General features: G+C 48.4%; 3 protein-coding genes across 3 annotated transcripts; all 3 read left to right on the top strand.

The window, feature by feature from the left end:
• Nucleotides 1-3,484: 3,484 nt before the first annotated feature.
• On the top strand, nt 3,485-4,359 carry LOC111069196 (hepatoma-derived growth factor-like protein 1). The gene has a single exon (XM_022359143.2). It carries the CDS (start codon nt 3,578-3,580, stop codon nt 4,064-4,066), a length of 489 nt encoding a protein of 162 aa, XP_022214835.2. The 5' UTR covers nt 3,485-3,577; the 3' UTR covers nt 4,067-4,359.
• Nucleotides 4,360-7,604: 3,245 nt separating this feature from the next.
• On the top strand, nt 7,605-8,937 carry LOC111068801 (protein arginine N-methyltransferase 1). The gene is made up of 2 exons (XM_022358538.2): nt 7,605-8,135; nt 8,189-8,937. Exons 1-2 carry the CDS (start codon nt 7,714-7,716, stop codon nt 8,820-8,822), a joined length of 1,056 nt encoding a protein of 351 aa, XP_022214230.2. The 5' UTR covers nt 7,605-7,713; the 3' UTR covers nt 8,823-8,937.
• A 1,212-nt stretch (nt 8,938-10,149) lies between these two features.
• On the top strand, nt 10,150-11,793 carry LOC111068835 (protein arginine N-methyltransferase 1). The gene is made up of 3 exons (XM_022358580.2): nt 10,150-10,589; nt 10,660-10,889; nt 10,955-11,793. Exons 1-3 carry the CDS (start codon nt 10,266-10,268, stop codon nt 11,766-11,768), a joined length of 1,368 nt encoding a protein of 455 aa, XP_022214272.2. The 5' UTR covers nt 10,150-10,265; the 3' UTR covers nt 11,769-11,793.
• The last annotated feature ends 523 nt before the right edge of the window (nt 11,794-12,316 follow it).

Raw genomic sequence — 12,316 nt, 5'->3', positions numbered from 1 at the left:
ATCATTGCCTGACCCTGCCGGCAGAGATAGCTTCATCTGGCCATGGCCATATCCTGCTCGAACTCCCACAAATGGCCTCCAACATTTTAACATTTAATTGACATTGATGATTGTCCCACTGGACAAGTCTGAGAACGCGCGTCTGGTATCCCATCCAGCGACTGGTAAACCTCTCTGGCATACCAAATGGCATACCCGGGCCGCGGAATTATTAATTTTCATATCGGGGAGTCGGGGCGTAGAGGAGCCATGGGGCTGTCAGCTGTGCTCGCCATCAAGCTGGACATGAAGAAGACATACAAAATAAATTTTCTGGCATTTGCAGACAGCCGGCAGACAATGCGAATCGAATGGGTGTGTGTCTTGTACGATCCCACTCGATGGGATGGATCCTATTTCTTGGATGCCTCATTTCAGGTTGCGTTTCTAGGGCCCATCCATTCCGAGTTTGTCTATTGGGGGCTAGACAAATGTTAAATGCCTGAAATCAACGCCGCCGAGTCATTGGGTGCTGTGCTCTGCCTCCCTGCCATTAATCCATCCATCCGAGAGCTTTCTGTCTGGGGTCTGTGGCTGTGCTGTGGCTTTCTTCGAGCTGTTGTCGGGTGTGTGTGTGTTTTGTTTTCGCTTCTTTAAATGAACGTTATTAAAGAGATGTTTATCGCTGAGTGATTTATTCATTAAAAAAACATTTATTAGCCAGAAACAAGCTGACTGCCCATGGTCTCATGGTTCATGCGTGTGTGTGCGTGCCAGCAACTCACATCGCACTCACATTCACATTTACCTTCACATTCGTCCATTTGGCTGGCTGGCTGTCTTGGCCTGGCTGGCTGGCCCGCTTTTGGACGCCTCGTCTGTGCCTCATTTGTGCGGCATTAAAATGCAAAAGCGTGTTTGTTCCTGGAAAACTGCAAAGCCCCCCACCACTCACCACACACCACACACCCAACTCCCTTCTTATCAGAATTGCGGGTGTGGACTCTGCCAGGTGAGGCGTGTGCGGCTTTGTTTTATGAACTTGCATATTTTCACTCTTTCCACTGCGTGTGTGTGTGTTTGGGTGTGGGCGTGCGTTTTAATCACTTAATTAGAGAGTCTCTTAATTGACTTGGACTTGGACTTGTGGCCAATTATGCACACAATTGAGGTGCAGTGCGGGTTTGTGTTTGTGCAGGAAATGTGCCCCGAATGCGACGAGTTCGTGCCTTGAGTCTTTTGTTCAGCGGTGCCTGCAGACCCATTCAGCAGAAGGTGAACTAAAGGACACCTCCAATCTGAGCAAGCTTCTATTTCGCCCAGTGCAAAGACATCTGCAACAAGCTTGCCATTATATATCTGGGTTATCATTGCCATTGCCCTCCCAAGCGCCCGCTCGACCTGTTCTGCTGTGCACTTGAAGCCAGCTAAGCCAACCCATTCATTAGCCCCATTTGGCCTTCCTCCGCAAAAAACCTGTTGATGAGCTCCACTCGATTTGATGGTCGATTTTCTCCAATTTGATTATATGTCCACAGTTGCCATTTAGAGCCCAGACACACCCACACCCCCTGACTTTATTCCCATGTTGAGTTTCCTTCCACTGCCAAAGTGCAATGGGAAATTGTCTCGTTCTGTGCAGACATTTCAATTAACATTTTGGCTAAGCATAACGTAAATATTGGTTTGCCTCTGCCCAGGCTCTGATGCTGTCCAGTCAATGAAGCCAATAAAATGGCACAAGACAAGTCGGGACTGAACTGAACTGGAGTTCGTACTCGTAACATAAATACTTGTTAGTCGCCATAGACATTCGAGTCCACAGTGCACAAGCACCAAGCACCATTCCACCACTGTCATGGCCCATCCCCATCCCCATACCCATCCATGGTTATGCATCATCAAACTGAGGCTTGCCTGGGGGGATAGTAGCTTGGTGGTGCCTTCTTCTGCCTGTTGGTGTCATAAGGAAGCGTCTAAATGATTCATAATTTATGCCTGGGCTCTTTTTCCTGTCGCTATTCCCATTCTATCTATCTCTCTCTCTCTTCCATTCCCATTTCCATTCCCATTCCCACTCCCAAACCTATTCACTTGGTCATTCAATCGTTTCGTTACTTAATTTTTCCAACTTAACGCGATGGCTTGTGCCTCTTGGCCAGGCCTCCTTCTGCTGTTCCTCTCTCCTCGTGTAATTGTAATGCATTTTGGGGCTGGTAAAGTGCGTGGCCGTCGTCGTCGTCGTCGTTGTTGTGGCTGTCGTTTGTCTGGGCCGTTGATAGTTGAAAAAATTACTTACAAATTACATGCGTAGCTTATGCCCCCGTGCCGCCTTCAGCTTGTTTGCTTAATGTGCTTTGTGCCTGCCACACTAGACGGGGGGGAAAGGCTGTAGCTGTGGCTGTGGCTGTGGCAGGGGCAGGTTGATAGGTATTAGCGTTCTGTCTCGTGGCTGGCTCGTAAATTGCATTTTCTAATTGAATTCTGAGCACTGCAGCGGCAAGTGACAGTCCAGAGAGAGGTCGCCACTATCACCCAGCTCCATGCACAGCCAATCCTTACCCACCACCATATATCCGTATACAGGTGTGCATGTGGAGGTTGGGGGGTGGGGGGTAAATATCCAACACCTTTGGGCTGCCACACTGGTTCCTAGAACTCGACGCTGCTTAATTTCCCATCATTATGGCATTTATGCCAAGTGCAAAGCTCATTAGCATATAAAATATGGTTGTAATTACGCCTGGTAAATAATGCAATTTTGCACATTTTATAGGCCATGTTGGTGCTAAATTAAAATTATTATAATTGAGTTAAGATGGAAAGGGCCGTAGTTCGTTGCAGTTGGCAGTCGAAGGGCTCCGCTGGCTGGGCCTGGCTTAGTGGAATTTCGCATGGTTTAAAATGCAGCGCGGTACATGGCCATAAAGTGTAGCTGCGTTTAGCTTAAACAAGTCGACAATTTAAAAAGCCAATTTGCGCATAATACGACGAACGTGAGCGAAAATTTAAAACAGAAATTGCACACATTGAAACAGGTAAAAGGGTTGCGTGTTTCGCTCATCTGTGTGTCCGCGCAAATTTCCACGCCCAATGACCATTAATGCAAATGTTGTTTGCTCATTACGGCGGGTATCATTGACCGCCCGCCCACAAGCACTCGGACATGCTACTTCTCGGTACACATATGACCCACTTCGAATTGCCATTCGAATTCAAATTTGAATTCAAATTTCAAATGCATCCTCATCAAATCGATAACAACACTGCTCACATGCAACCTTGCATCGAAGTGGATATCGGGAGGCGTTTGGTTCGTCGCATATTATTGTCGATTCGAATTATTCCTTCATTATTTCATTCACATATATCGTACAAACAATTTGTACTATTTAAGCATCAAAATAAATACTAATTAAACAATTTTTAATTATAAGCTTAACACGTTTTACACTCTGGCGACGCCATTGATATCACCGATCTGGCAGCTCAGTTTTCGCTGATCGGACAACCTTATTTTAAGAATCTTTCGTCCACGACCACGAAACTTGTGTCCAAATAGTGTTTTTTATATCACTTTTGACGAAAGATTAACGCAATGGGAAAGCGCAGGCGATTGAAGAAAACCCCGCTCACCGATGGACAATTTGTGTTCGCTAAAATGCGAGGATTTCGCGCTTGGCCAGGCCGCCTTGTAAATCGTCTTGGCACCGAATACAATGTCTATTTCTATGGCACGTGGGATCATGCCAGGGTGTCGCAGAAGCACATTTTTGACTTTGCAAAACATTCGAAGCGGTACGGAAAAGTAAACGATCGCAACTCCAAAGTGTGCCGATCGTTCCGAGCAGCCATGTTGGAAATGCAGCTTGCCATTGCCGAGCCCGAATTGGATATCGGCTACTTCAATATGGTGGCTCATCTAACGACCGGCGCTGGATTACCACAAGACGAGTCCTATTCGGAATTGGAGATGAATACGGACTCGGACTCGGAGGAAGTGCCACCTAAGGGTAAACGTATAGCCCCCATGTATCACATAGTCGGCGACAGTGACTCTGACGTGGAGAACAACGCTCCGAACTAAAATATTAAGCTAAAAATCCAAATTTTTCAATTATCCCATTTTTTTTATTTTGTTTTCCACATTAAATCGAAAGTTTATGTTTGTATCCAAGAAGAAAGTGTATGCTTGGACTCGGACGTGGAGAACAACTCTCCGAATTAAAATATTAAGCTAAAAGTCCAAATTTTTCAATTTTCCCATTTTTTTTATTTTGTTTTCCACATTAAATCGAAACAGCTAAAGTTTATGTTTGTATCCAAGAAGAAAGTTTATGCTTGTTGATGCTTATGCTTAAAATAAAAACAAACTTATGTATCTACCATTTAAGCCCGAGTTCCAGGAATCAGATGGGTCGCAGGAATCGTTACTGATTAGGGAGGCGTGGGCGTGCCTCTGGCCATAATGGCCGCTGCGTGATCTCCGCTTTTGATGCTGACCTCCACACATATACCGACCTGCGGCCCCGCTAATCGAAGCCCACTTTGGGGGCACGTATTCGCATTAAATGCTGCAGCATCAGCATGGCCCACTCAACCCCTGGACCCATGAAGCCTCCCCAGGGGCGTGTGCTTGCAGCCTGCGCCTGCTGGATAGTTTAGCTAAATGCCATCGTAAAAGAGCGTCGGCCGTAAAACAAACAAGCCCCAGCAAGGAGCATCACAGCACATTCCCACCCTACTTTCGGTGATGGCCTCTGGTTTAATTGGACAACGGAACAGCAGCCGGAGCGGGCAGCAGCAGGAGGGGGCCAGGACACCGCTTCGATTAACAAATTATCGCCACCGCAGTAAATGAATCGCTGCAGGTTCCGCATCTGTAAAGCATCCAGGTACTCGTATTTGGGTTAACAAGAGGGCCTGCAGCTCCGCTGGGGACGCTGCTGATCATGGTCCTGCCTGCAGATGACCGCAAATCAGATTCAGTGCGCCGGCAATGAGATTTGCAACCGCATCAATTTGTTTTAATGCCAAAAATGCTTTTGCATTACTCCAACAGATTGCGGCAGCTGCCGAATCGGAGTAGGAGGAGGAGGAGCTGCTGATCTGCGATCTGCAGATCTGCAGATCTGTGTTGGTGGCTCCAGCATCCTTGCCGACAGCTGTCGTTGTCCTGTGTTCCTCTGCGGTCAGCAGGGGCCAGATTGTTAAGGAGTCTAGTCAGATATGCATATGCATGTTGGCTGTGGACTGGCATCCCATATGATTCCTGGATCCCCCCTTGGATCCGCCCCCTGTCCAATGCAGTAAAATGTCAAATTAATGTTACAACATGTCCAACAACTTTTGATGGCATTTGACAATGTTGAGTGGAAATTCCTGCAGGTGACGCAATTTCCCTGTAATTTGTTTGGCCGCACGTACGTGGCATGGGCACGGGCATGGGGCATGGACTTCGACTGCGACTTCGATATCATGCAGCCAGCAGCGTCAGCGTCAATTGTGCCTGCCCAGCATTAACAAAAAACTGCGCCAAGGGACCTGCAACTGTTTCGAGTTCTAGATGAGTGTGTGTGCTGGCTGGTCTGGCCTGGCTGGCCTGTCTGCCGTGTTGTTGGCTAACTGGGGGCTTGCCCCGCTCGGTGTGGCAAGGTGTCAATGTGTGGGCATGTCGCACACGTGTGCTGCTTGCCTCTTGCCCTAGGGCCATAAATTTACTTAGTTTATTTGCTGCTACCACTGCTCCTGCCACAGAGCAGACAATGCAGGGGACGCGAGGCCCAGTTCAACGGAAATTTGTGAAGGAAATCAAATTAAAATTTTGCTAATTTATCAGTCGCTCCAAAATCGTGACCCCCCCAGTCCTGTGTCCACTGTCCGGCAGGGGGGGCGCTAATTGGCCAACACAAAGGAAACGGGCCCAAAAGGGAGCTGGACAGAGCTTGGTGCGAAATTTTTGCATTTTATCGAAACGACTTCATCACAGTTCGGCGGCTGAGTCCATGCTTCGAGGGCCGAAACAAAGGCATTCTAATTAAAATTCCCAAGTGTCAAAAATTTTATTTATTTCTTTGCCAAAAGTAAGTGCATCAATCAAATTTTTGCACAACCAGCAATTAATTTTTTGGTCATCCAGAGTCAGGGGTGGCTTGCCGGAGAATGGCGGCAGGCAGCTCTGTTAAAATCAAATTGCCGCATCGTTAACACCCCGGGGGAAAGTCGATTGGATTTTGTGAATTGGCATGGTATAGGAATTGGATTGGGTTTGGCCGCTTAATCGATGACTGATTGTTCAAATGAAAGTTACACCCAGCAGCACAGCAACGCAGAACCCACAGGGGAGATGTGTCAGAACTTGGCTTCAAAGTGGGGAGGTGGTTCAACTCTCTCGCCCTCCGCTACACAACAGTTTGCTGTCTCGGGTGTGCTCTCTATTAAAACGATTACGATAGGCCAATCCTCCCCTGGTTTGGGTATATTTGGCAGCCCTTTGTTGGGCCTTCGAGTGAGCACATGTTATTATTTGTTTTTGATGAAGTGGTTGATTACAATCGACCCTCCCCAGTCATTTTCAGCCACCCCTTGTCGATCCCGCTAGCAACAATGCCCAAAGTGGTAGGCAGAGCCATCAATTCTTAATGTTTATGGCCATGGCCATGCGCTGCGCTCTTGTGGGTCAGCAGGTGAAAATCTAGCTACACGACAAATGCGCTCCAAGTATGTCGAAGAAGACATCATCATTGAATTGAATATGCAAAGCATCAACGCGCAGTGATTTTTATTTGCCACAGTGGGTGGGCATTCTCATTGGGAACACGGCAACACTAATGGAAACTTGCGTAGCCATTTAATTGATTTGTGCCAAAAGTTTTATAGGTTTTTAAAGCCAGTCCGAAACACAGGGCTGAATAAATGGATTTGATTGTTGGCCAGCCAGGCAGGCCCACTCCCAGACAGAGACCCCCGACTGATGAGCGGGCCTAATTATGGAACGACCAAAATGGCAAATTAGCATAAAATTTAGCAACATTAAAAATTATACTTTATTATGCTCCAATCCCTCGTGTGTGTGCTCCTTTTTATTGTTGCTCTGTGACTAAATTGATTAATGAGCCAATTTAATAGTTTCGTCTGCTTACGGAGATATTTTTATGACACTTCAAAAATTATGACAAGCATTTCCAGCTATTTTTTTTCGCCCGTTAACCCGTCCGGCACATGTTGCACAATTTGTATTCAGCCTAACCATTTTGGGGGCCCACAGTGAAAGTGCTCGGAGCGGTTCGAGTAGCAGGCGTAGAGCTCTTAAAATTGGCTATAAACCTCGTTTTTAGGGCTGGGCGGATTAGACGGGTTATGGTACGGCGTTGAGGTGTTGGCGGCATAGTTCTTTCACGATCTTTGCTGTTGGGCAATTGTGTGGGTGGATCGGCACTTTTTGGCACTTTTAATGGGTCCATTAAAGGTAGCTCTTGATTTATCTGGCTGTTTTACCATTGAGATGCCTAGGAGAAGAGAGGAGACAGGAAGAAAACCAACAAAATACGAATTTAATGCTACCCATCAGCTGATTATGCGACAGTGTGACCATATTCTCGTGCCGCCTGACAGGCTTTTAGATTGCGTCAAAACATTGCGAGAAATGGAAATTAATATTTGTAACTAACGAATTCAGTCAGATTCGAGTTCTTATAGGACTGAAAACTCTCTTTCTAGTTGTAAAGTGTCAGCATGTCCGGCGATCAGGGCGATGTGTCCAGCTGCAAGCTGGAGAAACTCCAGCTGAATGAGGAGCTGGAGCAGAGCGACTTCTTTCAGACCTACTCTCGCCTGGAGACGCACATGGATCTGCTGAAGGACTCGGCGCGCACCACGGCCTATCAGGATGCCATTCAACACAACCGACAGCTCTTCGAGGGCAAGGTTGTGCTGGATGTGGGCTGCGGCATGGGGATTCTCTCGATCTTTGCGGCCAAGGCGGGGGCCAGCAAGGTGATTGGAGTGGAGAACGCGGACATTGCCGCACTGGCCAGCCAGATAGTGAAGGATAATGGAAAGGAGAACGTGGTGAATGTGGTCAAGGGGCTGATTGAGGAGGTGGAGCTGCCCGATGGCATTCAGCAGGTGGACATAATTGTGTCCGAGTGGATGGGGTGAGTAGCGCCAGCCAGGGAGCGCCCTTCCCACTCACATCTCTCTTCATTAGCAACGCTTTGTACATGGAGGGCATGCTGCATTCGGTGCTCTTCGCCCGCGACAAGTGGCTGCGCCCCGGTGGCCTGGTGCTGCCCAATGTGGCCAATCTGTGGATAGCTGGTGCCTGTGATCCGCATCGCTCTCTCAACAATGACTTCTGGAACAACGTCGAGGGCTTCGACATGAGCAGCGTCAAGAATCAGGTGGCCCATGAGGCTGTCGTGGACTGTGTGGCCAGCCAGAATTTGCTCACCAACGAGTATCTCGTGCACACGACTCGCCTGGAGAGTGCCCCCAATGCACCGATCAAGTTTCGCACGACCTTTGAGCTGGAGGCCCTGCGCACCGGTATAATCCACTCGATGATCCTGTACTTTGACGTGGGCTTCTTTGTGGGCCAGACGGAGAAGCCCGTGACGCTTTCCACCTCGCCCCAGTCGCCCTGGACGCACTGGGAGCAGACCGTCCTGCATCTGGACACTCCCATTTATGTCCAGGCTCACGAACGGATCAGCGGCGGGGTCGGCATGTTTCCCAGCGCGGGAAACAGTCGCTGCATGAACTTCGAGCTGGGCATCCGCTCCAAGGAAGCCCAGGGCCAGGCGTCGCATTTCAAGTACTTTACCTCATCGCAGAAGCTGTAGCTGTAGCTGCAGCTGGTGGGGATGGGATCGCATTTGTGTCGTAAGATGACGCAAATGCCATCAACAGATATTTGCCTTATTCGCGTCGTCGATCATTAAATGCGCTGAACAGAAATGATAACTGCCATAAAATGGGTCGTTAAACGCGGTTCGAGAAGTGTTTGCCCCGGGGATGGGGCAATCAATCGCGTCGAAGCTTAGAAAGTGGACAACCCGAAATGTTAACGACTTTCTTAACAAATTAATTTGAAAGCCCGAGCTTAGAGCTTAGTTCCAGCTCAGTCCGCATTTGAGTCATTCGGGAATGTGAAAATGGCCTGTCTGTGTCTCCTCTGCTGCTGCTGCTGCTGCTGCTGCTCTTCTCCCCTAATTAATTGATGGCCCGTCGTATAAATTTGTGAAAGCCAACGCCGTGGGCCCACAATGAATGCCTTTTATGCGTTTATAACTCTATTTACTATTTTAGTCATTTACATTGTCTCGTCTCATTTCGTTTCGTTTCGACACACAGAAATTCTGTGTCGATTTCGAGGGGTCGGGCCGGGGCGAAGGCTCCAGAAATCTCTTGTCAGCTCGTTTTGTGTTTGTGCATGGGCCGGGCCATTGTTAATGGCAGTTCTTAAAAAGCCATAAAACTGCTTTATACGTTCATGAAATTAATATGCACACCATTATTGGACATGATTATAAAATATTGGTTATCTAGCGCACACAAAAGCGCCACAAATGAGAGGCCAGGCAACATCCAACGGAATGGCCAACGAACGAACGGACACGGGGCAAGGGGCAGCGAAGATCTCTTTGATTTCTGGCCAACACTTGTTCCAGCGTTGCTCCCTGCGGCGCACATTAACAAAATTCTAAACAACAGCAATAGCAACAGCCAGCAACGCAGCAGCGTAGGCCCAACAAACATCTCAATTTGTATTGCTTCCCGCTTCACCCCATCCCTCTATGACCGATTCCTTGTTCTGCGCCGTCTTGTTGTCTGGGTATCGGATTGCTGGCATTTGTCAACGGAGCGGGACACTGCGCAACGAGCCATCTATAAATTAGAGACTCGTTAGACAGCTTAACCCCTGGGCTCCCATGGGGCTAGTCCTGCCCGGAGCCTGTTGATAAGGTGTGCGCTGCGATCCCACACTTTTCTCACAACAAATTAAGTTATGGGCTATGGCCACTTGCATGGCGATAAGCACGGACAGGGGCATCTTATTTAGCATTTTTGTAGTGGGTTTCTGGTTCACAATTCTGAGTGAACTAGTTCCATCACCGAGGTACTGACACGAAACTCCGTTATAGAACTTTTATCATCTCTTTTCTCCATTTGTCATTGCTAGAGTCAAAACTACATAACATAATTTTATTCCAATTTGTAAAAAAAAAAACTAATTAATTTCTTTTCCCGGGTACTCATTGTTCAGGCAGGGTCTACAGTTAAAAATGAAGTTTAATATTGTGCCGGTCGAGGAATTGAATCTGCTGGAGCTGTCCCAGATTGAAATGGGCTTTGAATGGATGCCGGAGGAGCAAATCGACGATGTCGTATCTGTTTCAAATGAGGATTATTTGGATGAGAATCTCAGCTATTTTGGTTCTGACGAGGATGTGACACCGGAGCAGTATCCCGATGGGCTCTCCGAGGACAATAATGTCAGCGAAACGCAGGAGCAGCAGGACGAGACCGGGGACTTGGTGATGGATCGAAGTACTGCAGATGCCTTGGGCAAGTTTATTCGCAGCAACTTGGATCTTTTCGTCAACAAGGTAAGATATGGACTGGTGACATTCCCGCCCTGCCATCCAAAATAACCCGACACGCCTCCCCACCACCTAGATTGTCTTGGACGTGGGCTGCTACTGTGGTGTCCTCAGCCAGCATTGCATCCAGGCTGGGGCGGCGCTGGTCCTTGCCACGGGCAACGGGAATGCCGCAAAATATGTAATGGCGAACGCCATCGCGCATGGCATGGGCGAAGTGTTTGTGCCGATCAGGGGCTCGATTGCCGAGATCGAGTTGCCTTTCGGCATTGAAAATGTGGACGTCATTGTCTCAGAGTGGATGGGGTGGGTGCAGAGTAGCTTAGCCGATTGGATATCGAGTCTCTGACGCTCTGATTATTCCTTCACAGACATTCGGTCTTCGTGGGCTCGCGGTTCAAGGATGTTCTCTATGCCCGAGACAAGTGGCTGGTAGAGGGCGGCCTAATCTTTCCGAATGTGGGAAAGTTGTACATCACAGGCCTCTTTGACAATCCCATAAAGTACACGGAAACCTATCTGGCCGACACGATCGAAGACAGCCGGGACTATCCCACCCACACGTCTGGCTCCGATTCAGAGGAAGGAGGAGAATACATTGTGCGGAAGCCAAGTATGTTGGAAGCTCATGTCTGCCCGGTGGATGTGATTACCCAAAAGTATCTCCTGCAAACCATCGATCTCTACACGGCTGTGGATGCTGCGGAAAGCTTTACAAGAGACTTCAAACTGCGCATTCTCAAGGATGGCTTAGTGCTAGCTGTGGCTCTGCACTGTGAGATTTGCGTGGCCCTGCCCAACCGCAAGCTAAGGCGACTGTTCTCCACTGGGCCCAGGCATCCCGAGACCTATCTGAATCAGACTGTTTTGCTGCTGGAGACACCGAATACTGTGGCAAAGGATATGCTGTTGAAGGGTGTTTTCGGCTTGTACCGCAATCAACGCCGACATGGCGAAGTAGAGTACTCCCTGCGCTTGAAGGGGGGTCACTTTGATCCATATTTTGAGCCCCAGAAAGATCCACGCGCAGCAGAGGACGATTTTTTTACGGCAAATGATTCCTTGGCATTACTGTTCGGCGAGGGCGAGGAGCCAATGGCAGAACTAAATTCAGAAGTAGACACCGACTCTGGGACAGATTCAGGGACAGGGACAGGGCCATACCTTTATTACAGTTTTGCTTAACAAATAAAAAGGGGATGCGAATGCAATGTCGATGTTCATGCTGATGTTGCTTGATGTATTCATGGCAACGTTTTGGGGCAGTTCGTCTGAAAGGCCAACACGTCGATCGCTGTTGCTGTTGTTCTTGTTGTTGTTGCTGCAGCTGCGATGGGGATGTGTATATGTGGTTGGACTGTGGGGACTGAGCGATCGTTGGACGATCAAAATTTATGGCCGTGCTGCATCAATTAGGGCGGCGGCGATCCGACGACTGCTAACCGTTGCTACTCAAAAGACAATGGGCCCAAACACAGTCCAGAGTGTGGATCTCTTTTTGTTCGATTTTGCTGTTCCTGCTGCTGCTGTTGCTTTGGCTGAACTGATCGGTGTTTAGCTTTGACGTTGCTACAACGATTTAAAATGATGTCGCGCATAATTCACCGATCGAGGATCGAGGATCGAGGCTCGGGATCGACGATCAGAGACCATGTTCTGGCAGACTGTGCGTCGTGATTTGGGGCTCTGGGGTCGGCTCTGCCCTCGTTTACAGTAAGAGTTCTTTTGTTTCT

This window comes from Drosophila obscura, unplaced genomic scaffold, assembly GCF_018151105.1.
Source record: "Drosophila obscura isolate BZ-5 IFL unplaced genomic scaffold, ASM1815110v1 contig_150, whole genome shotgun sequence".
Classification (NCBI taxonomy): domain Eukaryota; kingdom Metazoa; phylum Arthropoda; class Insecta; order Diptera; family Drosophilidae; genus Drosophila; species Drosophila obscura.
This window is presented reverse-complemented; position numbering and strand designations above follow the sequence as displayed.